This window comes from Hyalella azteca, unplaced genomic scaffold (assembly GCF_000764305.2).
Source record: "Hyalella azteca isolate HAZT.00-mixed unplaced genomic scaffold, Hazt_2.0.2 contig2464, whole genome shotgun sequence".
NCBI lineage: Eukaryota > Metazoa > Arthropoda > Malacostraca > Amphipoda > Hyalellidae > Hyalella > Hyalella azteca.
In genome coordinates this window covers 112,948-139,788 of record NW_025932737.1, presented here as the reverse complement: position 1 = coordinate 139,788, position 26,841 = coordinate 112,948, and the positions used below count along the sequence as shown (strand labels likewise).

The 26,841-nt window shown below is 42.2% G+C and overlaps 2 protein-coding genes across 2 annotated transcripts; one reads left to right on the top strand and one right to left on the bottom strand.

Moving 5' to 3' along the window:
* Positions 1–1,347: 1,347 nt before the first annotated feature.
* On the bottom strand, positions 1,348–7,945 carry LOC125179535. The gene is made up of 2 exons (XM_047885578.1): positions 7,812–7,945; positions 1,348–2,606 (listed from the first exon to the last, which is right to left on the bottom strand). The coding sequence occupies exons 1-2, from the start codon at positions 7,869–7,871 to the stop codon at positions 2,256–2,258; spliced, it is 411 nt and encodes a 136-aa protein (XP_047741534.1). The 5' UTR covers positions 7,872–7,945; the 3' UTR covers positions 1,348–2,255.
* A 7,957-nt stretch (positions 7,946–15,902) lies between these two features.
* On the top strand, positions 15,903–25,986 carry LOC108679213. The gene is made up of 10 exons (XM_018167813.2): positions 15,903–17,242; positions 17,669–17,776; positions 18,210–18,300; positions 18,883–18,995; positions 20,048–20,290; positions 20,814–20,976; positions 21,267–21,527; positions 21,776–22,221; positions 22,572–23,293; positions 23,439–25,986. Exons 1-10 carry the CDS (start codon positions 15,935–15,937, stop codon positions 25,048–25,050), a joined length of 5,067 nt encoding a protein of 1,688 aa, XP_018023302.1. The 5' UTR covers positions 15,903–15,934; the 3' UTR covers positions 25,051–25,986.
* Positions 25,987–26,841: the final 855 nt, after the last annotated feature.

The following is a 26,841-nucleotide window of genomic DNA, read 5'->3' as shown; positions in this document are numbered from 1 at the left end:
CATGATTGACAGAATTGGCACATCTCATTAAAAAAAATGGCAGCCAATCCAGCCATTTCTGCAAGACGGGGTAACATGGGTCATGGGACACCCCTAAAAATGTATTACAGTAGAACTTCAATTACCTAGCAAAGGCCCCAGCCTCCAGTTAACAAAAAATCAATTAACAAAAAAAAAATGTTGATTATATTTACCTTGTTAAAAAAAATTCACGTCATGATAAATTAATGCATCATTGGTCATCACAAAATTGTGTAGAGGTGTCTTAGATAGAATTGTGCACTGGGCAACATAAAATGAAAAGTTGTTATAGTGAATTCACTTGACTCAATACCAATTAAAATGGTGTGAAATTACAAGCTGTCCTGTAAGCTTACAGCTACAGAAAAATGCTGTATATCAGTATTTGGCAGCAGATATTTTTTTTATAGTTGGGGTTAAGACTTGTGGTGACAAATGAGCCCACCAGCCCGAAATCTTCTGCAGATATGAAGCTTGCAGATGCAGTGGACCTGAGTGAACAAAGTTGTTTTAAGCTCTCAATGGCATGTTCATGGACACGGTAATATCACATCAATAATACGGTAATGTATGGATATGGTAATATCATATCAATAATCAAGAAAGGAAACATGGGCAAAAATCACAGAAATATCATTTTTTTTCTACATCTACGTCATCTACAAAGGAAAAGGAGGACTTCAGAGTTCAGATTACTGTTAGTAATCAATGACTACACTCCACATGCTTCAAATGTTTTAAAATCAAATTTTACTTCAAGTGTCCCGGATTAGGTACCCCATTCCCAGGGGTAATTCGGGACGCTTTTAATTTGCGTCTGGCGTTTTACGAATAGCACATGGAATTTTTTGGAGATGCCATTCGATAGCCCTCACAAAGAGCTTTAAATGAGCCCAAACTTGTTTATGAAACGTTTCATGGTTATAAGTTATTACCGAAAAACTCTCAAAAGTCAAAACCGTCCCTCGTTTGACGTTATCAATATGGCACTGCAACAATGTGACACTCGTGGTTCTTCTTCTTGTTTGATGATTACTGGAGCTTTGGAGACCCGTCCATGTAGCTCCATGTCTGCAGGGGGATTCAGTTGTTACAGCAGTCCCACCAGTCTATCTAATTACTTAATGAACTCCCCCACCCGCCCCCCTTTCATGAAATGCCGTGAAATCATAAATCAACGTAGAGAGATGGCAGTGGTACCGTTGGATAGGGCAGAATGTCAGCTTTAAAATGAGTATAAAAACCGAAAAAGTGGAAATTTTTAATTTTAGAGTAGACGCTCCCCTTAAACTTTAAAGCATTATAAACATTATGTCAATTGATCAGCTACAGCACATAAAATTGGGGAGTTATATGTCAATATCATGTTCAGGGAAATATTTTGCAGAGGGTAGATCAAGGGACAACATGTTTCAAAATAAAACATCATTTAATAATATCAGGAGATGCTAGTGACTAGTTCATACTAAACAGAAGATGCCATTAATATACCGTAGCTAGGCCAAATTACCCAAGTTAGTAACTAGAGGATGCCCTACCTTGTGCCACATACAAGAAACCAGACTCTATGTGAGGGTCCAGCCTGGGTGTCACAACCTGGAGCCTCTCTCAGCCAAATGTGGCTAGTGCAAATAGTATTTGATGCAAATAAGCTAACAAGATGTCTCTCTTATGGGCAGGGCTCAGAAGGAGGCAAGGGAAAAACTGCTTATCTGGTGGAGGCAAATAGAGGCACCCTTCACATAGGCAGTCATTACAGCATTCAATAGATCTGCGCAGAGCACCTCTACTTAAACTCCTGGATGCACCGAGTGGTGCGTTTGTTGAAGATTGAAGATGAAGTTAGTTCCACAGAGTGTTATTTGCAATTAGTATACTAGCAATTGTTAGATGTGACAGGCAAAAGTTGAATAGAACAAATGAGCAACATTAAGATAGGTTGGACATACTAAATTCTATTCATTAAAACTACATTTGCTTCAGGGCATTAATTTCCTTCAGGTATTCAATGGTAGCTTTGATTATTTTCACCTGTGTCTCAGGTGGGAAAGGGCCTCCCCCAAGCAAATTTTTTACAAATTGATCTATGTTGAGCAAGGTTAGTGTGTTAGAAAGGTTAGTTCAGGCCTGAGCATGCAAATGGCAGTGAAGTAGCAAGTGATCTATTGTTTCTTTATGCTGGGCACAGTTACACATGGGGTTATCAATCATTCTAAACCTAGCTAAGTGTGCTTTCACTCCAGCATGACCCGTCCTAAGCCTAGCCAGTGCTGTCTCTGCCAGCCTGTTTGGTTCAGTGCCGAAGGCCAATTGCCTATTCTATCTTTGATTTGATGAAGGAAAAGGCCCTTTCCTGAAACTTCAGTACCATTTACCCACTCTCTTTGCCAGTACTCTAGCAAAGCAAAATGGATATCTCTCACCGTTTCTTCCTTTGACCTGGGAGTAATTGTATGATACCAAAGGGTGTGAGCCTGCGATGCTGCGTGGTCAGCTGCTTCGTTCCCAGCAATGCCCTGGTGACCCGGAACAAACTGGAGCTTGACATCATGTGAAGTTACCAGCGCCATCAGCCCGCTCTGGATCTGGAAAACAAGGCAAGTGTATGTTTGGGGTTTCCTGTCTTTAATTAGAAACAGTGAATTGAGGGAGTCTGTAAAAATGACAATTTTTTCTTGATGTCTGAAGTTGTGTTGTGCCCACACCAATGCCTCATGGATGGCAAAGAGCTCTGCCTCAAGAACTGAGACTTCAGGACAAGTTTCCAATTGAGGAGTACACCTCTAGAGGGCACAACCATGGCTGCTGATGAGAAGGGCATAGGTTTGGTGACTCGAGATCCATCAGTGAAGGCTGCAGTGAAGTTATGAAAACGTGTCTGTAGAAGATCTTTGAAGATTTGTGAAGCAGAGTTAGATGAGAGGTCTGACACAGGAGTTGATGCAAAGGCTGTTAGGATGTTGTGTTGGATGTTGTACCAGGGAGGGAGTGGAGAAAGGAAAGGATATCTCATTGGTGTGGGGAGGGGCAAATTATGTTCTGAAAAAGTGGCTCGTGCAAGAGCAGTGAAAGATGGTAATAGGGAAGGAGATGTTGGAGGGCATGGGTCATTTCTTTCCGCACAGAAAGGATCATTGGGTATGCAGCACATTGGAAGTGTGGCGAGTCTGTGGTAGTATCGACACAGGAGCTGTTTACGGTTGATTGATAATGGAGGGATGTTGGCTTCAACTTCAAGTGAGCAAATTGGAGTGGTTTTCCTACACCCAAGTGCAGTTCTAAGGCAATGGTTCTGTATTGTGTCAAGTTTTGAGAGCAGTGTTTTGGTCCCACAAGCATAGAAAGGGGCCGCATAGTCTAGTCGATTGAGGACTAGAGTTTTATATAGTTTTAGCAGAAGCTTGCGATCTGCGCCCCATTCCTTGTGTGCAATACATTTTAGCATGTTAATAATAGGGAGACATGATGTTTTGAGAGCTTCTACTTGATCCTTCCAACGTAATCTGGGAGTGTCCAAGGTGACACTAAGATATCTAAAGTGTGAAACAATTTCTATTGGGTGACTGCTACATACAAAAGAGGGCAGTTCTACCTTCTTGTTAGTGAAATACATACGTTTAATTTTGTCAATGTTGAGTTTAAGTCCCCACTGACGAGTCCAGTTGCTGAAAGCATCCAGTTGAGTTTGAAGCCTGGCTGATGCCTCTCTAATGTCAGAGTCACTGGCAAAGAAGGTGACATCATCAGCATATTCTGCGCATTTCACTCCTGGGACAGATGGTATGTCATGCATCAGAACATGGAAGAGGGTAGGGGAAAGTATAGCTCCATGGGGAACTCACGAATATATTTTCCTCATTGATGAGAACTCGCCCTCAAAGAAGACTTGGAAGCGTCTATCAGAGAGGTACATTCTCAGCCATCTCAACATAGCTCCCCCAACACCACATCTGCTCAGCTTGTACAAGATACCATTATGCCAGGCTGTGTTAAAGGCACTGGTGAGGTCGCAGAAGATGGTCACCAAAACTTGCCTGCTGTTCAGAGCATCTCGAATCGCAGAGGTCAGTCTAGCCACCTGATCAACAGCTGACACGCGAGCACGGAATCCCCCCTGACTTGGTCGAAATATCTTGTTGAGTTCCAGAAAGAAGACTAGTCATTTATTCATCATCGATTCCAACAGTTTACCTGTACATGAGAGCAGGGAGATGGGGCGATATGAGGATACATGTGTTAGGGGTTTGTGGGGCTTTGGGATTGGGATTATGAGGGCAGTTTTCCACTCAGTTGGGATTGTGCTAGAGGAGAGGCTTTCATTAAAATGTTAAGGAGCCACAATTTATACTCCAGTGTAAGATTTGATAGGTGTTTATTTTGAATGTGATCTAGTCCAGGAGATGAGTTTTTTAGATTAATTAGACAGTTTTCCAGTTCATGTAGTGTAAAAGGCTGATTTAAGGAGTCATCATTGTCAGAGCTCAAGGAGATGGCTAGAGGGAGCAGTACTGCTTCTGGATGAGAAGTTGGTGGGGGCAAGTTGAGAACTGTTTGGTAGTGTGAGGCCAGTGCATCTGTCTTCATAACTGGGGTCTGGGTCAGCAATCATGGTATCATGGGTTAGGAATGGCTGGGATCTCTGATGAAATGGAGTGTGCAGGCGTCTGATGCGTTTCCACAGGAGACTAACTGGGGTATCTGATGTCAAGGTGTTACAATAATTTTCCCAAGATGTTCTCTTGGCCATCCTTACCTCCAATTTTACTTTTGCTTCGCATCTCTTGAACTGTATTAGGTGTTCCCTGGAGGATTGTGAGAGTAGAAGCTATTTGGCAATTTTCTTATCTTGAACTGCTGCTGAGCATGCTGGGGTCCACCAAGTTTTGTTGTATTTAGGGGTGATTACTGATCTGGTTTGTGAGAAGACAGTAGAGCTGGTTGATATAATGTTATGGTTGAAATTATTGACACTTACTTCAAGGTCTGGTGATGGGTTGTACCAACTTGGTTGATAGCTGCTTGCCACTGCGACCAGGAGCCCTCTACAAACTTCCAGGTAGGTCATCTCCTGTATTGAACATGTGTTGGCTACACTCCTATTGTAGTTAGAATAGGGTAGTGATCGCTCCCGAGATCTGCTAAGGTTGAGACTGAGGAGATGGGCTGCAGATCAAAAGTAATAATGGTGAGGTCCAGTGTAGAGAATGAATTTTGGCAGACATCATAATATGTAGGTAGTGCAGGTGGGGTTATCAAGGCAAAATCAGGGTATTGTACTAAAAAGTTGTGTAAGTTTTTGCCTGAAACATTGTAGGCATGTCCTGGTTCCCACTGAGGGCTATGAGCATTAAAATCTCCTACAATTAGGGAGGATGGTTCTACTTGATTTAGATAATGTTCATATTCAGGAAGTGATATTGCTTTGTTTGGGTTGTATAAGTTAATGATTGTGATTGGATGATTATTCTGCAGGATTATTTTTACTCCCTGTATCTCTAAAGAAGCTGATATGAAAGGCTGCAGAGTAAGGTCTAGATATGATATATCGCTTCTTATAAGAATTGCCAGGCCACCAAACACTGTTTCACCTTCCCTATGCTTATAGATTGGTGTATAGTTAATGAAATTAGGTTCATATTCTGCTGATAACCATGTTTCATATAAGCAGATGAGGTGAGGTTTTGTGCTGTATATGTGGAGTTTCAGGTTACTAAGTTTATTTCTTAAGCTTCGACAGTTTCATTGCATAACGGTATTCTTATTTCTTTATTGGAAGGCATTTAGTTAAGGTTTCCTGTGGCTGCAGTTTCTTGTTGGGGGTGCTTGCTTCTTTGTTACTCTATTTTTCATTTAGGTTTGGGGTTGCTCCTCTTCCTTTTGGGGTGTTGATGGATTGTTTTTCATTTTTTCTTTCTCGGCCAATGATTGGGGAGGGTTCAATAGGTACCTCAATAACTGTAGGCATCAGTGGGACTGGGTTCTTCTGTGGTCCCGGGCTATGAATTCTAGAGATTTTGTGTGGTCTATTTATTACTTGTGCTCTATTTCTGTCTATTGTGGGTAGTCTGTCCATAGAATTACTGAGGTTGATTACTGGTGTCTGCAATTGAGAATCCGTTACCACACAGGTATTTTTGTCATTGAAAGTAGAGGGAGGTATTTTATTTTTAGCTGTGTCTTTAATAGTTCTGCTAGATGTCTTTGGAACTGTTGGATTTTGTGTTAATGTTGTCTGCGTAGGGGCAGCAAAGGTTTCCTCTGCAATCCTAGTAAGGCAACCAGCAATATTCAAGTTGTCACTGTTTTGGCAGAGGTTTACAAATTTAGTTAAGAGTTGTATCAATTTGGAGATAGAATTTTCTGGAGGACAAAGGTCTATGTGGGTTGTTTGGGTAGAAACTGAAATTTTCTCTGGTCTCATTTGTATGCCCCAACTTCTGTGTTGGTTAGTCTGAGGTGTGACATCCAAGTGGGGTTGGAAACTCTGTGATGCCCTATTAGTTTTGCTATGGGTTGGGTTTGTGGTAGTGTGTTCTTTGACATGTTTTACATCATCTCTGTATGAAATTTTTTTCAACTGAATGGGTTTTTTCCACCAGTGCTTCAAATTTCATACAGGAACATCCCCGTAGCTGGCTGTGTGCACCTCCACAGTTGCAACATCTCAGTGCTTGAGTTCTAGAGGAAGAGCAGTCCCTAACACTGTGAGGGCCTCCGCAAGCAACACAACGGGCTGGACCTCTGCAGTCACTAGCATTGTGCCCAAAATTTTGGCATTTGAAACATTGCCATGGCTTACTGACATATGTTTCCACTTTGAAACGCTGGTAGCCCAAGTATACAAAGGGAGGGAGAGATTTAGTTGCAAAGATCACTTTGAACATTGATGTTGGGACCCTATCTCTACCTTTGTGTATTCTTTCTGCTGAGGCATCACAGTATCCCGCCAGTTGCAACTCATGAGTTAGATCCTCATCTGAGGTCTCATTACCAAAGGGACCTATCACACCTGTTGACATTACTTGATTGAGTGGGAGATGGCATTTAACCTTCCAAGTCCCATTTTCTGTTGTGGAAAGGAGCTGAGGTATGCATGGTGCAGATGGGTTATGTTTTCCCATGTTAATAATCACAAGTCCTCTACTAATGTTCTTTGGCATTCCCTTTATACCAATTTTACCAAAGTACAAGTTAGCTAAAGCTTTACTGAGAGCTATGTCATTCACGAAGAATTTTGATACTGGGCGTTCATCTGGAAGAGGCTCCACAACAATGACATTTTACTGACATAATAAGCTAAGCCCTAACTACCTAGCTAAGGCCCTAAGGGAAATTCAAGCAGGGAAACTTTTCAGTAAATGAGTAATCAACCACTAACAACCAATGGAGACTGGATGTTATAAACAGTGTATTTGTAATTGTAGCCTAACTTGAAAGTATGGTAAATTGTGCACCTGTTGAATAACCGAACTCTTATATGGCCAATTGCATAACATGTTTCACACAATTGAACGAAGACTTTTATACAAAATATTACACATTAGGTATATGAAAATAACAAGAGCTGTCTAAGGTCTCACTCCAAAAGATGGCAGTCAAAGTTGAAGTGAAATGACCGGTTACTGAAATAACGAAGAAAGTAAAAGTCAATCCATAAGAAGTTTGGCTTCGGATGTTGGCAGACTGCGAACTAATTGAGAGAAAATGAATATCGCTATCGGTGGTCCCTAGTCCCTACGGAGTACGGGCCTACAGTCTACACACTACACCACTCAAATTACTGGCATTACCTTAACAATGAACACTCGGGGGTCGGGGTTACACTCCTGGAAGGCTGGAGTCGCAGACATCACTCATCAGACAGTGCTGTCTCCGATAGGGCCATGAGTCTCATGACTAAGCAGGCAGCCCCATGCCCCATTCATATTTCGAATGAGGCGGGATGCAGAATTGCAGATGAGATACGAAGTCTCATGTTGACGACAGATGAACGGTCAGCGAAGCACGTTTACTATTTACTAGGCAATAATACTAGTTTTACCGTTTATCATATCAATGTAAGGTGAAAATGTATTAAATATTCTGTAATAGCATAAAACCAAAACCTCAAGTTCAAACTTATCGTCAGTCTTGCATGACCACGCAAAGTTTTGTTCAAAAAAGGTTACATGAGTAACCCCGGTAACTATCGCCCTGTCAGTCTGACAAGTGTTGTTTGTAAGGTAATGAAACCTGTTGTGAGGGATAGGATTATCGATCACTTGTATACTAATGGTCTGAGTAGGAACGCGTTCAAGAAGAGACTAGATAAAGCTATGGAAAAAATATATACTTGATAAGTTGATACTTGATAAGTTCAGTGTAAAAGGTCTTGCGGCCTGTTCACCACGCCTGGTTGGGGGGTTGCTTCTTGACTATTCGGCCTAGTTGGGTTGCTTCTTTACTTGTCGCATGCGTGGCTAGCAGTTAGTCTAGAAATGCCAAAAGGGGAGCTACTGACAGCATTCGGGGTCGTACCGTTCTCTGCGTGTTGCCCAGTGCTTGTCGAGCCTGATCTTGAAGGCGTTAATAGAGGGGGCAGTAACGACGCTGTCCGGCAGGCTGTTCCATATTGACACGACTCTGTAGGAGAAGTAGCCGGCTCTGACGTTCAGTCTGCAGCGGCCCTTGGCGAGTTTCAGGCTGTTCCCGCGGGTATCTCTGCCGTCGTGAAGGTGCAGCTGGGGGCGGTCAGCTTCGTAGGCGCCGTGGACGTACTTGAAAGCGCCGATCATGTCCCCTTAGTCTTCTGTGCTCCAAGCTGGGAAGACCGAGCGAGGTGAGGCGTTCTGGGTACGGCTTGTCCTTGAGGCTTGCGATAAGCTTGGTTGCCCTCCTCTGAACGTCCTCCAGGTCGGAGCACAGAGTCTTGTGCCTTGGCTGCCAGACTGAGTGGCCATACTCGAGCATCGGTCGAACGAGAGATTTGTAGAGCTGGATGAAGATCTCAGGCGTGATGCAGTCGAAGGTTCGCCTTATAACACCCAGTACTCTGTTTACCTTAGCTGTTGCTTGCGCTACTTGGCCTTTAAAGCTCAGGTCCCTGTCGATCTCTACTCCTAGATCTCTTTCGGTGTCGCTTTCCTTCAGTGGGGTCACGTACTCTTCGCCTTGAGCATTGCAGCCTCTCATGGTGTACTGGACGGTGTCGCTGGCGTATCCAAGGCGAAGCAGGTTGCACTTTTCGGGGTGGAAGCGCAGCTGCCAGTCCATAGACCACTTGTGGAGTCTGTCCAGGTCCTCCTGCTGGGTTTTTCTTGCCTCTGGGATGTCACTGCGGGCGAAGACCTTTGTATCATCTGCAAATAGCTCGATGTGGCTTCGGACATGGCGCGGTAGATCGTTGATGTACATCACGAAGCAAATGGGCCCTAAACAGCTTCCCTGCGGAATACCGCTCCGTACATCTGCTGGACTTGACGACACGCCGTTCACGATGACTCGCTGAGTACGGTTTGCCAAAAAATCTCTGACCCACTGGAGTACTCTGCCCTTGATGCCATGAGCCTCCACCTTCGCTACAAGTCGTCTGTGCGGCACACTGTCAAACGCTTTCATGTAGTCCATGTAGACCGCGTCGATGGATCCTCCTTCGTCCAGGGCCTCAGTCCAGATGTCTAGGGTCTCAAGGAGCTGGGTGACACAAGACCGCCCCTTGGTGAAGCCGTGCTGCTTTCTGCTGATCAGGCTATTGCGCTGCAGGTGGTCGACATATATATGTTCAGACTTGAAATGCCTAGCACCATATCGAACCCGGTGGAAGTCTAGTAGCTATTTCAAATTATCGTCAGTCTTGAAAAGATCCACTCAAATAACACGATTTTAGATCTTCTGTGAACAAGTTACGAAAAGTTCAAGAATCGGCGACAGGCCACACTATAGTAGGCCTACTCGGCTACTCCTTAGCGCCGACATCACCATGTTACCTATGTTATGAGTTATAACAGACGAGGGACGACTGGTGCAAGTCCACACGATTCAAACTTTAGGCTCAAGGTAAAAGCTTCCTCGTTATTGCAGGACAGTTCATTGATCGCTACAATGATCGGAATTTTTACTAACAAAATTAAATTTGTGGGATGTAGGTTGCTTTTGAGAAGAAAAATCGGTCATGTGACTCCGAACATTCCAACTAACGACTCTTGGCTACTCTGATAATTTTGGCGACCAGAAGTAACGAAGACATCGAGCACCCAATTATAATTTCCCAGTAAGCTTTTATTAAAGTAATAGCGAGTAACTGCCAGGCCATTTTCGACGTTCTGAAGACAAATATCGCCGGACAGGCGGCCGGTTTTGTGGCCGGTTCCACGGCCAATCTCCAAATTCAGTGACCAAGAAATATCTCCCAAAGTAATGAACACAGCTCGATGAAACTTTTTACACGTGTTCATTATGATCTAACGGTGATGTTTAGCACGTGAAAAAAATTCCATTTCACCTTCATTCGTGAGTTATAGAACAATTGGTGCCGAAATTTGCAGTGACCAAGAAATTTCTTCTAAATTACTGTAGAGATTTGAACGAAAGTTTGAAAATACAAAGCTACCAACGGTGATGTTTAGCTCGTGACAAATTTTCCGATTTTACTCTCTTTTCGAGTTTTTATTTTTCATTTCACCCTCATTCGTGAGTTATAGGGAAATACAGGCCGAAATTCGCAGTTACCAAAAAATTTTTTCTAAATTACTGAACAGATTTGAACAAAACTTTGAATATTACAAACCTAACCTCCCAACGGTCACGTTTAGCTCATGTCAATTTTTTCGACTTTTTCTTCGATAGCGAGATATACGGCTATACGTATAACTCGCGGCTATACGGCTATACGTATCTTTGTCAATGCAAATTTACAATCGGCCTCAGTAATGCCTGTCGTTTCTCCGCATGTCCGTATAAGGGTCACCTGCCGAAGACCACAACTGCCCTGGATGTAATGGACCATCATGATTCCTGCCGTCCGGAACGTAGCCTTCAACACTTCAAGCCGTCCGTATCTAGGCGTGGGTCGAACCAGCCCTCGGTCGAACGACACATCGTCGAAGGACGATAAATTTTAGAACAGAACTATGCTATCTGAAACCTAACCTCAGATGCGGTGAACGTAAAATTACGTAATTTAACGATGCCCGGAAGTCAGATTCGATCCGCGGCCTGGTGGTGCACGGCTGGTGGTGGTCAAGGCCGGAAGAGGACAAAGCCGAGTGGTACACGGCTGATTGGTGGATATCCGGAGAGATCCAAGGCGTTCGATTCAGGGCTTATTGGTGCACAAAATTGGTGGTGCACGGCTGCGCTCCCCCGTATAACTCGCAAAAGAAGGCAAAATCGAAAAAATTGTCACGAGCTAAAAATCACCGCTGGGAGGTTAAGTTTGCATATTCAAAATCTCGATCAAATCAGTTTAGCAGTTTAGAAGAAATTTCCTGGTCACTGTAAATTTCGGCCTATGTTGCCCTATAACTCACGAATGAAGGTGAAATGAAAAAAAAAAAACTCGAAAACGAAAGTAAAATCGAAAAATTTGTCACGGGCTAAACATCACCGTTGGGAGGTTAGGTTGCATGTTCAAAGTTTCGTTCAAATCTCTACAGTGGTTTCAAATGAATTTCTTGGTCACTGCAAATTTCGGCAAGAATTGCCGTATAATTCACAAATGAAGGTGAAATGGAAAAAAATTCTCGAGCTAAACATCACCGTTAAGTCCTGCTGAATACGTGTACCAAGTTTAATCGAGTTATTTTCATTAATTTGGGAGATATTCTTTGGTCACTGAATTTGGAGATTGGCCGTGAAACCGGCCGCAGGGAAAATATCGTATAGTAAAGGTCAAGTTTAGGTGTCAAGTTAAAACATGTCTTCATGGTTTCAATAAAAAAAAACGGAGGATTTAGAATCTTGGGACAACGCTTTTTCAGTGCTGTACAAACTAACATTGTATATTTGAATAACACAATTAAAAAGAAAAGTTGTGTACTTATTAGTTTTTGTTCCTTTATAGTGATGAAACCGTTTTAGACTATTATTAAAATAGAAAAAGCAAATGATCACAGAACTTTTTTCAGTAGGATCAGACTTATACAATTCCGTCTCTTTCTGCCTGTGTTTCCCAAATATTATCATTCATTATCATTATGTCATAAATGCGCTAAGCTTATCTAGCGTCAGTCATTAAATGTGGGTCAGTTAAATATCCGTGCTGGGCCGTTGCCGTTGTGTTATGAGTGAATCAGCTGTTGAACATGCGCCTATACGTATGCAGCCTCGAGTCGGTGGTCGCATACTCGCAGTCGCTGGCGGACTCCCATGCGGTTGATGTGGAATCAATCGTTGCTTCCTGAAATGACTTCATAAAATTTAACTGCATTCGTGGATATTAAGTGGCTAAACGTTGTAGGTAGGTTATTCACTTCATCCCATATTGTCTGCGTGGTTGATTTGAAAGCTAGTAAAGAAATTGCAACAGTTTTTTCTCATTATCATGAAATGGCTGCTCTCTCTTCGGCTGCGGCTATGCGTTCAAGCTAAAGAACCCATGACCATTTTCACGGCCCCATGTCACGGCTAAGAATAGCTCATTCAATGACTCATTTGAGAAGAATCGAACTATTATGTGTGAGTACTGCTTATTTAGATATCTTTATTTTCTTTCGTGTGCGTATCTTAAAACGGGGGTTTTTAATTAAACTTGTTCGGAAGGGGGGGTATATTAGGGGGTAAGTGTTGCGAGAGCCGTGAACAAAGAGAGGAGGTTGATCGGGGTGGGGGTCTAGCCTCGCACCGGCGCTCTCAGTCATGTGCGCGCTCTTGTACGCAGCACACTTGCCTGATGTCTTCTCACATTGCCCTAACTTCATTGCTGTACTGTCCTCCGTGATGATTGCTGCGCTTTCAAGCTTATTACGAAGAAACACTTCTGGTGCAATGCTCTCCGTACTATATGGAAGGGCAGAAGAATGACTTTTAAACAATTAGTACGTATGTTATTAACTGCAGTTCTATTTTAAGAAATTTCTTGACCGCCCCGGAACTGCTAACGTCACCACGGTGATTCAGCTTAGGAGTTAGGAAATAGGTAGTTCGGCTAGACTGGGACATTTTGGGTCCTGCTGCATTTTGACGCATGATTTTAAAATCGCATTCCTAGTCATCGTAATATTTTGGTCGGATGAATAATAAATAATTCTGGTTTTAATTTAATAATTTTGAAGAGATGAAGCTATTTCCAAATCTTAATATTATGGACGACTTGATTCGTTTTGATTGCTTTGGTGAATCTGATGAGTTGCAAGAACGCTGCCTCGTACTAAGTAGGTCATGTGCAAAGTAGTTGTATAGGTGGTGAATGTGGCTGGCTGAGGGATCAACGTAGTGAGTGGCGAATGCCTGAGACTAGTTTCTGTCGGTCGGTGGGGCCGTTGAGCGAGGAGAAAAAGAGAGAGGGCGGGGGCGTAAGCCAGGGGGGGCGATAGGGGCACTGAAGGTGTGGGAATACTCGAGCCTCTTTAACTGCTGAATCCAAAATTAGAAATGTCTTTTTTGTATAATATATGCGTTCGTTTTAGATTCTTGCTTGCCTACTTGCTGTCCAGCGTTCAATGCTTGCGACTTCACGCTAATGAAGCTGCATGTGTTCTGTCTTCGAATCTTGATGATATTTCATTTCATGTGCGGTTGACGAAGAGATTCGTTAATTATATATAATTTATTAATCATTAACTTGTTAGTGCCATTATAACGTTTTCATCCAGGCACGAAAGTTTGAACTTTTACGGATTTTCTATACCTAGTTCAAATGAAGGCGTTAGAGTTTAAATGGAGGCGTTAGAAATTAATCATACAATTCTGTAAGCTCATGAGGAATAGTGAACCAACATTTAGGTTGAAATTGAAATACTCTGTGTTTATAATCGACGAGAATCTGCTTTAGGTAATTGTCCCATGTTCCTGGCAGGGTTTTTGTCGATTAAATCAAATCAGCTTGTCGGTTAAATCAAATTAATTATTTTGTATGAATTAATTGAAAGGTTTTAATGCTATTCGTTTGAGACGGTGTGGTAATGCAAAGTGGTGTTACAGTTGAGCGCATAATCACGTGGTAAACTCTCATTCCTAATAATTGGGCATGACTTTCCAATGTACCTCATTTCTCCAGCTTTGAGTAGAAGAATTAGCATATGTCTTTGTGTCGAACTTATTGAATGCGTTAGATTTATCAAGCAGTAATTACTTTATTACTTAGGTCTAATGGTTTGTGTGCATGCCTTGCCTATAGCAAGAATGACTTTTTGTTCATGCCTTGACTGAAAATCTGTCCCTCTCTTACACCTGAAATTCTCTGGGTTATTTCTTTTTCCACTCGCTTGTTTAGTCCAATCATTAGATCAGATGCATTTACGGAATGGTTTGTATTCATCTGGCGATCGCGCGAGTACGGGCTATGTGTAAAAACAGAAGATCGCGTTTTATGAAAATTGCATGGTGTGCATGAATAATTATTAGATTATACATGACAATAGTTTTAGCTCAACGCAAGTAGTTATTCATCACGTTTACTGTTGATCTAGAGCTCGCTCAAACATCTGATTGGACAACGGTGGTTGGGAGCGACTCTCTGAAGGGGGTTACTACCTCCCACTTCTCCCCATTCTAGCCTCGCTACTGCCGCTGCTACAAAGTTGTTCTTGGGCGGTGCAATTACCGCATTATGGTATGGGTTCTGTCTATTATTTATTTTGTTGCAATACTGCGCCAATGACAAAATTATGTAGTATTTAATGCTGCCTTTTAATACGTCCTATATTAAAAAAATTCACGTATTTGATGAAGCCATTCTTTTGAAAGATCCAAGGCATAGACTGATAGAGTACAATTTAGAAAGTTACTGAAGTGTCCCTTGTGCGACGTAGATCTCTTTATTAGCAGCTGTGTTGTCTGTCTGTTGATGGCTTCGAATTTATTCTTGATCAGCCTTGTACGCTCAAGCTTAGCTTGCAATATAAATATGCCGCTACAGTTTGAACTCGAAATTAATTCCAGATTACTGAACGTTGGTGCCAAATGGCTGTGAAATTGATCTTTCTCAGCAGAAGCACTTGTGAGCGGGTAACTTGTCCAACCAAGGCAGTAGCTCCCAAACGTTTTCACCTCATTACTGGATTTATTACATCATTATTACATTATTATATATTATTATTACTATTATGTATTATATTATTATTATTATTGCACGATATCGATGTTATAAATGTTTCAAATACTCGCACATTACACCACGTCATGACCGCTATGTACTACAGATTTAATCTGCCTTCCTTTTTCTACCCATTTATTTAGTTATTCATTCATTTTGGTCTCGGTACTTGAGTCTTACGTCCTCTCGTTGTCGAAAAAGTTAGCAATCGGAATGATACATTTAACATTTATTGACTTGCCGTGAGTAATGGTCAATTTTAAGCAAGGAACGATTCATACATGGATCCACAAATTACGTTGGTCTATCAGTCTAGAAATAAATTAAATCAGTATTCCATTATTTGTTATAAATGCTGACATTTCTATTCTTCTGTGCCCTTACTGAACTTAAACGTTAAACCTCATTACAGTTCATCGTCGGGTGGCACAATGTTGAGGCAAATCTTGTGATCAAATACGGCCGCATCATTTGCATGCTCATCAATGCTCCATTCCTTACGATACTCAGTAGAGTGATTCATTTTACTTATTTTTATGCTTGTATTTACATTTTGCTTAAATTTGTTTCTTCCTTAATATAGTTATTACTAAATATTAATAATATATACTATATGTTCAATGCCTATCGTTTAAGCCTTTCCTTTTTCAGAGGTAGGTCGCATGTCGCTCAGTTCACGCAATGTACAAATTTACGGAAGTGTCTCCCGGTGCGCTGTTACTTGATCAAAACTCAATGTTGTCAGAAAGTGATCCTGCTCAAAATAGTTTATTCGGTTGCTCCGATGCTGAATTTACTGCGCAACCAAACGGAATAGCGCCTGGGAATCCCCTTCACAGTTCTGCAATTGTTACGGAGGATACGGAAAGTTTGATGATGAGTGAAATACACCGAAGTGACGCCGGTGTGATGGAGGCTAGCCATGCCACTCCGCTCGACTCCGTTTCCGATGGTGAACGAGGATCTGATGGCGAAAAACTAGATGATGAAAATCGGGCCGGTAGCGAAAAACGAGGTAATGACGATGAGTGGAGAGCCGATGGCGAACGACAAACAAGTGACGAAGGACGAGGGTCTGGTAGCGAAAAAGAAGAAAATGGCGATGAAAGGGAAACGGAGAGCATAAAACAAGGAAATGACGAGGAAGAACGAGATGATCGCGAAAAGCAAGAAAATGAATATGGGCGTGGCTCGGGTGTATTTGATGACGTATGTGATGCCTCTGAAAATCGTGGTGACTATACAGATTTTATTGAGGAGTCTGTTCACAACCATGTTATGGCGATGAGCGAGTCAAACAACATTGGCAACGCCGAGCCTCTTCGTTGCAAATCTTATTTAGAAAATGAAAAGGAATTAGAACACATTAGTCTTAGTGAATCGCTGGACGAAAGCTTGTCTGCCAAAGAAATCAAATCCCACACGAGCGACGATGAATTAACTAGTCAAATGTCTCCTGGAGCTGCGAATAAGGATAATTTTGACAATACACGAATGTCGAGTCCAAGGGAATCATGTGTTGAAGATTCAGCGAATGCGAATGTAGAAATATTGAGGAATGCCAAAGAAGGGGATTTCAAATTCGTAGATAATGACAATGAAATGGAAGAACGGATTTCAGGTGTCGACGTGAAGACACACCCTAATACCGATGCTCAAGATGTTTCAATAGAGTCAAACGAAGTTTCAAGTTTAGAAGAAGGAAATGCTCCTGTCGAGGACAGCTGTGGTGAGATTTGTAGTGCCAATGAGGAAAGCCCTGTTGGGAATACTGAGCAATCGGGCACTGAAGTGGGTGAAATTGAGCAAATCACGAACTCTAAACAGGAAGACCCGGTAGACAAAGAAGATGGTGAACTGGAAGAAGGAGAGCTTGATAATGATGGCGATGAAGAAGCACAAACGTTATCTACTGACGCAGCTCCTGCAACTTCAAGTGTGGCTGCAATGGCCGTAGATGAAGACGAACGAGATGCTGCTAGTATAAAGGTCAGTTTCCTATCGTTTATTTCTTCTCTGATTTATCAATCATCTAAATTGATGTTGTACGGTATTCAAGTGTCACATATGTTGTCAACCGAATAGATTTTGTTGCAGAAACCATATTTTTTGCGTAAAGTTAGGTATTTCAGCAGACGTGAGCCATGTAGTCGCTCAGCATCTCGTACTATACGTTCCAACACGTGTGCCTGCTGCCATTAGCTGTATGTACTCTAACCTTCGTTGCACCGCCATTGCAGATAATGGATAAAATTTCAATGTCTTTTGATTTTCAAATCTGCAAAAATACCGTGGACCCTAATGAGGAAGTATATATCCCCTTGCTTCTCGTAAAAGTATTAATCTGTGAAGTGTAGTAAAGTTAATAATTTAATTTGCAAAGGGTTGAATTTTTTTATCCTGATGACCCTCCAGGTTCCTGAGACCGAAGATAAGAAACGCAAAAAAATCCTCGACGAAGTTGCCGAGCAGCGGCGCAAGAAGAAGAAGCGAGAACACTTCTTCGAAGACGACGATGAAGGTGTAAGTGTAACACGGTACATGTTTGTTCGTTCTGGGCATCAGCCAAAAATGAGTTTTTTTTTTTCATTCATTGTTAAGAGCGTAGTTTATTGCTTTCAATAGTAGGATCACTCTGCAACGGTTGTCATTTTGTTTTATTTTTCCCACACATTGTCTTATTGAATATATGTAGTTACAGAATTTTTTGCGTAAAACTGCTTTCCCCGTATATTCGTGACCAATCTGCGGATACATTGATAGACGTCCACGCTATTCGTACCAAAAGGCTTTGCAACGTGAGCTACTGTTGTAAACAGAGTAAACAGATGGTTAAACGGAGTCAACTCCTGAGGAGCAGTCATCCAAGTTATACTTGAAAGTTCTTCACATGTGTTTAGGTGCACTTTACATTAAGAATTACCGACATTAATTACGACGATAATTTTCCCTTCAGTTCAGAAAGCGGTCGGACTTCGACGCAATGCTGGACCAGTATCGACGGCAGGCTGCAGGAGAAGAGATTGACGAACGACCGTTCAAATTGGGTGAGATCCTTGTTCAAATTATCATAGGATAGTGGTTGTGAACTAATGCGTGATGGCATGCATCAAGCCATCAACTAATGGGTGATGATACGCAATACGCATCAACTAATGCGTGATTACAAACATCAACTAATGCGTGATGACACGCATCAACTAATGGGTGATGATAGATTCAACTAATGCGCGATGATACGCTGCAACTAATGCGTGATGATGCTCATCAACTAATGGACGACGAAGAAAATAATTTTTGCAACGTCGTTAATATATAAGAAACGTACACTGATAGCTTTATAATGTAGAAAAAGATACGAATAGACGGTGGTATTAAACCAACAGTGAATCGTAGGTGAAACTAGTAGCCTGCAGTTAATGATGATTATTCTTAAGGTTGCGATAATTATGGATTAGTAAATAATTATTCTTATAATTAATTAATAATTATATAATAATTATTAATTAATTAATCAATTAATTATCGATAATTGTTCAATTGTGGATTACTTAATGTAAATTTCAAGAATTCATCATAAAATAAATTCATGGAGAATGTTCAGTAATGATTACTTTCTAATACCGCAGGCTACGACGAGTCGGGCAGGCACAAGAGACGACCCGACGCCCGCTCGCCGCTGCTGCCGCCCAGCAAGACAGAGGCGCTCTGCGTCCACTTTCTCGAGGGCACATGCAATAAGGTGGGTTTTGGCCTAAATAAAAGGCACATGCAATAAGGTGGGTTTTGGCCTACATAAAAGGCACATGCAATAAGGTGGGTTTTGGCCTACATAAAAGGCACATGCAATAAGGTGGGTTTTGGCCTACATAAAAGGTACATGCAATAAGGTGGGTTTTAGCCTACATAAAAGGCACATGCAATAAAGTGGGTTTTGGCCTACATAAAAGGCACGTGCAATAAGGTGGGTTTTGGCCTACATAAAAGGCACATGCAATGAGGTGGGTTTTGGCCTACGTAAAAGGCACATGCAATGAGGTGGGTTTTGGCCTACATAAAAGGCACATGCAATAAGGTGGGTTTTGGCCTATATAAAAGGCACATGCATTGAGGTGGGTTTTGGCCTAAATAAAAGGTACATGCAATAAGGTGGGTTTTGGCCTAAATAAAAGGTAATGCAATAAGGTGGGTTTTGGCCTAAATAAAAGGTAATGCAATAAGGTGGGTTTTGACCTATGAAGGCCAAAAGGGCAAATAATGCCGTAAAGGCTTCAACCCTCGCAATGTTGAAGACAAAAGTCTTACTAAGGGTGCAATAAGGTGGGTACTGACCGCAAAGGTTGCAGCCTATTCTGCCTCACTACCTTGTGTGGTCAGAAGTGCCACTAAAGAGCACATACACGCTGTCAAAATTAGATTGGTGGTAGAGGTAACACGCATATGCTGTATGTTGCATTTGGCAACAAGGAAAAAACCTTTCGGCTGCACTGATTTATGCTGAATTCATTGCAGCTCAAAAACTGATCGCACTTGACTACTGAGATATCCACTCCGGCATGATCACGAAGCTGAATTGATTTTTATCGACCAACCTGAACCAACCTGCTGACATAAAAGCTTAACATAAGATTAATAGTTAAAAATATCACAAAATTCTTATCTAATCTAACAAAATCTTCGAATATTCTCAACCACTCGCATACCTTGAATTATATCAGTCTGCAGAGTAAAGACTGCCATCACCTAATCTTATTTTTGTGCAACTATGCTTGACATGTATCTATTCAATTGCAGGGGAACGACTGTCAGTACTCGCACAACGCCAATCATTCGCTTATGATGCAACCGCATCAGCGCAAGATGGAGCTCTGCAAGTTCTACCAGATGGGCTGTTGTGCCAAGAAACAGAAATGTCTGTACATGCACAAAGACTTCCCCTGCAAGCTGTACCACACGGGCATGAAGTGCGTGCCGTCTGATAAGTGTCAGTACAGCCACGAACCTCTTTCTCAAATCACCAAAGCCATCCTCTTAAAAGTGAGTCCCTGTTCCAGTGTGTTTTATAAAGTTAACGTTCTTATCAATACAAGAAATTAATTATCATTTGGCAAAAAAAAACACTAGTTTTGGCTAGTCTGCATTTCCACTGATTTATTCTGCAAAAAAATGAAATGGTCATATCCATCGTCAAAGTTGCAAGTTTTCTGGGAGTTCAAGTTAATGTAAAATTAAATGAGGCCCATGAGGCTTCAATAATATTTTGGGGTTAGGTATCTTGTTTACCGGCGATATTGTAATATTCCTACTTAGGTACTTTAAAAGAGCCTACTTAAACGTGCATCAGGAGTGTGTTGACGAAAATTGACCCTGTTCTACTATTCCGTTGAGTGAACAGTTAATCTACTAGAAATTACACGAAGAACGCTGTTATTTTGATGAGCTCAAATACTGTGATTGGTTTGATCATGTTGTGAACGTGATCAAGGTTGCGAATGAGCCCATAAAACCTTTCTATTTCAAATATTGCGATTCAATTGATCTAATTTCCCTTTCAACTCAGCACATCGAGATGGCACCCAAGGACATCTTGGGCACATTTCCTCGTCTAAGCAACACCGCGGCGCAGCAAATCATCGCCGTCACTGAGATGTGTCGCAACAAGAAGCCTTGTGACATCAACATCACGCCTTTGATCCGTGAATGGAGAGCTAAGGGATTCAAGTGTGAGTTTTGCTACGGTAGTCCGGAGGAAAATCATTCCATTTTAAATGTAATGAATGAACTTGAACGTTTTAAAAGGTCTGCGAGGTTCAGCCTCCGTTCTGACGTTTACTGACTGCTTACTGATTACGTTTCATCTGACGTTGCCTACCTGTTTAGTCAAGACTTTTCCTTCTGACGATGATTGCAGACTTGGTCTGTACTTTTCTTATGATGTTGCCACAGACCAAGTCCATATTTTATTTTTATTCTCAATCTAGACTGAGGGCTCACTAGATATTTTTATCCCCAGATGTTGATCGCGCCATAAGGTCGCACGATCGCAAGTGTCGCAGAGCTCAGTCAGAGTCGGCGGGTGAAGAGCCGCGCCCGGCCAGCGGAGGAGAGGACGAACCCGCCGCTCCTGCCGAGGGCGCAACGAGCCCTGGGAGTCGAGCGACGAGCTCGTCTCGCCAGCGAGATAAGGAAGACCTCGAGGAGGAAGAAAGTAAAGACGAGGACTCTAGAGCGCACAAGCGGAGTAAGAAGCATCACCGCAGCGAACGCTATGAGAGTGAGATGTCTTCCAATCTTCGTGAGAATTGATATTATTTTTGTTATGTTACTTTAAATTATGCCTGGTAATCAATAATAGCTAGCTGTTTTGCTCATTAAGATTTTTTAAATGTCATATTAAAATCGCAATGAACTCTGAATCTGCGTGCGATGTAAAACGTTTATACCTTACCCAGCGCTGTTAATTGAATGAATTTTAATATTGATATGAATGGGTCAATGCATTGCTGTTTCCCATGCTCACAGGCAAGGAGGGCTCACTGTCTCGAGGATGTGTAGATCCTCGTCCGTACAAGCATCGTCATACGGGGCGTGACCGACACGACATGAGACGACGGCACCGAGGGGAACCAAATTTTTGGGACAAAGCACAAGATGAGGAACCAGACAGCCGAAGTGGAAGTCGGAGACGTGCAGCCTCGAGGTGGGAGGAGGACAGGGATCATGGACGCTCCAGGTCCCCTGTGTCAGGCTCTCCCAAGTCTCACCGTGGTGAGGGCTGGGGCGGTGGGGAGTTCGTATCAGACGGCGGGGATAGTTACGGGAAGAAGTCCTCGTATCCGTCGGGGAGAAACGACAGGAACAGGATCTCGTCCAGGGATAGACGAGGCTGGCAGTCAAGCGATGATGAGACGGGGCGCCGCCACCGCAACCACGACGCCGACCTTCGTGCATCTCCTCGGCCTGATCGGGTGAGCTTTTTATCGTTGCTAAAATTAAATACATTTTCGAGCTATGATGAACATTCAAACTTAGTTCTCTGTTTTTTACTTATTGTTAATAGAGTTGAATTCGTTTCACGATCCATAATTTTGCTGGAATTACTTGCATTATCGTGTAGGCTATGCATGTATAACAAATTTACACTTTCATCAGTGTTTTGTATCACTAGCGTTGATGATGGCTTAGCTGAATCGGACCTATTAATTAAATTCTATTCGTTCTTGCACTTTGCTTTTGAAAAACTAAAATACTTCTGACTCCGACTCTTTATTTTGATTGAAGGAGCTTTTGACAGATGTTTCATTTCACGTTCACTCAGGAACCGGCCGAGAAGAACCATCCGCGGACAGCAATTGCAACGGTCATGGACAACATCCCATCAATGCTGGACTCGTTCAAGCGCAATTCGTCGCGGTCGCGTGGAAGCCAAACTCCGGAACGAAGTCCCTCAGAACTTGGCCATGTGAACCAATCCGGCTTAAGTAGCTTTCTTGACCGCTCTTCAGACAAAATGTCGCACACACTTTCCGATAGATTCGACCCAAACTTGTCAGGTAGAGACAAGCCCGATGACTCTAGATCGTTTTCAAGTTTTCCTGGCAGATACGATCCTCTTGAAATATTCCGCAGGCAACAACTACAAGAGTCCGTTTCTGGAATTGACGGCCTGGGAACTGGAATGTGTGACGGTGTCATGGAGTATTCGCCTTACCTCAAAAATTTCAAAAAAGTCCCCACGGCTGCGATCGGTCCCGTTGCAGATATTGACGCACGGCTGCCTCAGCCGTTTGTTAGGTCTCCTACAGAAGATCTCAGTATTTCTTCTAAAGTTTTTGTAGGGTTAAATCCAGATTGTGGCGATCGCAAGGATTCCACGAGGGACTCTGACGGACTTTCTACAAAAGCATTTGAACGATCGCCTCCTTCAAACAATTTAGCGGCTGACAGCTCGTCTAATTTAATGCTCAAACTCAACTTGAGTAACATCAAGGTCCCTACAGATCTTGCACAGGTCTTATCCTCTCTCAAAAGTCAAACCAGGTAAGTTAATTAACGTTATAATTTTATAGTATACTGTGATCCATTTGTGCTAAATGCGTCTGACGTCTATTAAAAAGTTTAATATTTGGTATGATCTACATATTTGCAGGAACGGTTACGAATATTTATTAACTTTCTTTTTCAGATTGTCAAAGGGGGATTCGACTCCTGCAAAACTACCGTCTCAGTCGCCAACATTTAATGAGAATTCTTCAAAGAATTCTCTTCATAGCGACTTTTCTGCTCTTCGCGGCTCAGTTGTGCAGGATTCACCGTACTTGAAAACACACAATCTACAATCTTCACCTCCCATGTACAAAGATTTTTCGAGTTTACGCGACGATCGGCGCCAGCGATCCTCTGCAGATCACAATCCTCATTGGAACGATGGTGTGGATTCCACCCGACATGGTTACTGGGGTGCTCCTGACGGTAACAAGGATTTCTCATCAGGGAGACCTGGCTTGCCATTGTCTTCCTTCGATGCGAGTCGCGGTGATAATGACCATTTACACTCCAACTACCGGGACCCGCGTCTGTCCAAAGATTCCAGTTTTTCGTCTCATGGTATCTCGTCAAGAATGGAATTGACTCGCTCCACCCGATCTAATAGCGACTCAGATGATCGGAGTAACGATGCTGTTGTTGACGTTGATTTAAAACGTCTGAAAACCACAAGTTTATTCAGTACGGAAATGCCTTTCCAGGTCCCATATCACGACCCGGTCACGGTTGTGAATGCTTCAATTACCGCTCATCCTCCCATGCCATATAGAATGTTCGAAGTTACCATCCCTCGTGTTAACCTCGATAGCATTACTAGTCGTTTTCCCCAAAATCATGAGAAGGTTCAGGAGGATCCGAGGCTATTCAAGATATACTTTGGCACGTCAGATCCCAGTAGTAAGAGCCTTGGCGCTGCGGTCGTGGAAGATCCGCAGTCTCCAACTCCGGAAGTGTCAAGCCCGCCAACGTCTGAAAACAGGGACCCGAGAATGAACCGTGACCCTAGAATGTTGGACACACGAAACACTGATCCAAGGATGAATGCTGATCCCAGGGTCAACCCTGATATAGAAAAAAATACTGATCCAAGGAATCGAAGCTTCGCAGCTTCAATGAGCGGAACTTTAGATTCCGATTTACGTGTGAGCACCAGCGAAGTGAGTCCAGATCCACGAAATTGCGATCCGAGTTTGGGTACTTACAATGATCCCCGACTTGAAGGTCGAAGAGGCGATCCAAGAATCAGCCACCGAGACCCTCGGGCCAACAGACACTTCGATGAGGAATCTTTGAATAATCCTCAAGTGGGTGATGCCTATCCCGTCAGTCTACTTGGCAGCGCGCCAAATGTCATGGGTCATTACGGTGGTCATGTCATGCAAAACATGGGCGGACCACCTTCTTCGATGGGACTTATGAACGGCGTGCCAAGCATGGGGCCAGGCTCCATGACAATCCCTATGGGTCCCGGAGGAATGTATCCTCAGAATATGATGAACTCCTCTCAACCTCAACCCATGGCTTCTGGCATTAATCCATACGCTGCAAGGTTTGGAGGAATGAGTCCTCACCTCGGTGGAATGATGGTGCCTGGAATGGGTGACCCATCAATGCCGCCCCTGCCGTCCCATAATCTCGGACAATCTGGTCAAATGATGGCCATGAACCCCAACGTCACGCCCCACACAATGCATGGCAACTGGCCTCCAACTGCAAGTCAGAACAGTGACCCTAGGCTCAAGAAAAACTAATTTGTTCTGTTGTATTTAAAATGAACCGAGGTACAGAAAAGCTCAGTGATTGCTTCCCACATTAAGAAATCATTAAGTATTCCAAATCCCAATATATCAGTTTCCGGCTTATAGTGCTCGCACGTGTTTAAAGATGAAACCTCTACTATTTGGGTCATCTCAATTTTTGTTTTGAGCATCATAATGTGGTAATATTAAGTGACTTATTTTTTCTTTCGGGCGATTATTTGGTTCTGCTCATTCGTATAATTTTGACGCGCCAATAGCAATGTAAAATTAATATATTGATGATCAATTGCCGCCTTCGAACTAGAAAATGTCGAGTGTTCAGAACGATTGGTTCCGTGCAATGAGTGCTTTTGTGTATCCATTTCTTGAAATTCAATCTGTGACATTTTATTACAGTCAAACGAAATCTCCAACAAATGAACTGCCTTAAGCATTTGCCTGGTTTAGTACGGTCAGAGTAGCTCAAAACAAACTCCATCGAATTAGTCCTTATAATGAACATAATTCAAAGTACACCTAGATGACATCAAACGCGTGAAAAATCCTGTGTTCGATCTGTCAAAAGGCGTGTTTATTTGTTCCTACTTGTAGTAAACTTAATAATTTTGAGATTTCGAATTAAAATTTAAATTTCTGGGTTAATGCCGTATGAAATGTTTGCTCCGCGCTTAAATTTCACAGTGGTAAGAAGATTTTTAGGTCTTTACAATAATATGAACATATGAAGAAAATCGTGAAGAATGCGCTCTAAGTTCCAGCTGTGGTGATGTTACTACAGCTTCCCGTCTCGATGATTTCGACATTGGTTTAATTTTTTTTAATTATTTAAGAAAGTTTTTTTAAAGTCGTCGTTATATTGTGCACTTTTCTTCATCCCCAGAAATCTGAATTTTTTATGTGATTTCAACTTATTTAATTAATTTTTTATCCTTTTGTAATCGAATGAAGAAATTTACTGTATTTTAATACTTATGTGATTTTAAACAGTTTCATTATATTTTATTAACGTCTTGATCTATACACATCATCATTTCATTATTTATAACCTATTCTATCTTTGTGTCCAAACTTACCTGAATCGTTCTCCTGGTTCATTGAATTGTTTATTCGCATTTAACTCTTACAGCGATGTTGAGTGAGTGTGAGGTCGTCTTCTTATGTTTAACAGGCTAATGCTTATTATATATTTTATTCCTAAACTTATTGAAAAATAAATAAATTGTGGTATTTTCAGGTTCACGTTTTTTGTATCGGTGCTTTCACCCTCTCTCACTGATCAGCGTTGTCATTGTTGCGCGTGCCGATGTATGAAACCGATTAATGATAAAATTGTATCGGAATGTTGAACGAATTCGAGCCACTGGAGACAGTCTTTAGTGGGGCCAGCAGAGCGTTCCATACAAATAAGTGATGTGATTGCTCAAGTTCTACATTTCTTTAGATTTGATGGTATGTTATTTTTTATGACAATTTCATAGTTTTTAACTCAATTGCTTCAAGGGCTATTGTTTGTGATTTTAATGCTTACCATAAAGTTGGGCTTATTTTAAGGCGTTCAGAATTTGATTATGTTGATCCTAGCGCGTGCCCGTAACGAGGCAGGGGTCATAGGGCATTAGCTATTATCTCCTTGGCTTAGTCCTTTGCCTACTGATGGTAAATTTTACCGTCTGTAATTGTAGTCTACCAGGCCTACACGTACGAATAGCATTGATGACGGGTAATTTATGTGTAGACGAAGAGCTAAGTTGGTGCCAAACTTTGTAACTGTGTTCGCTGCCA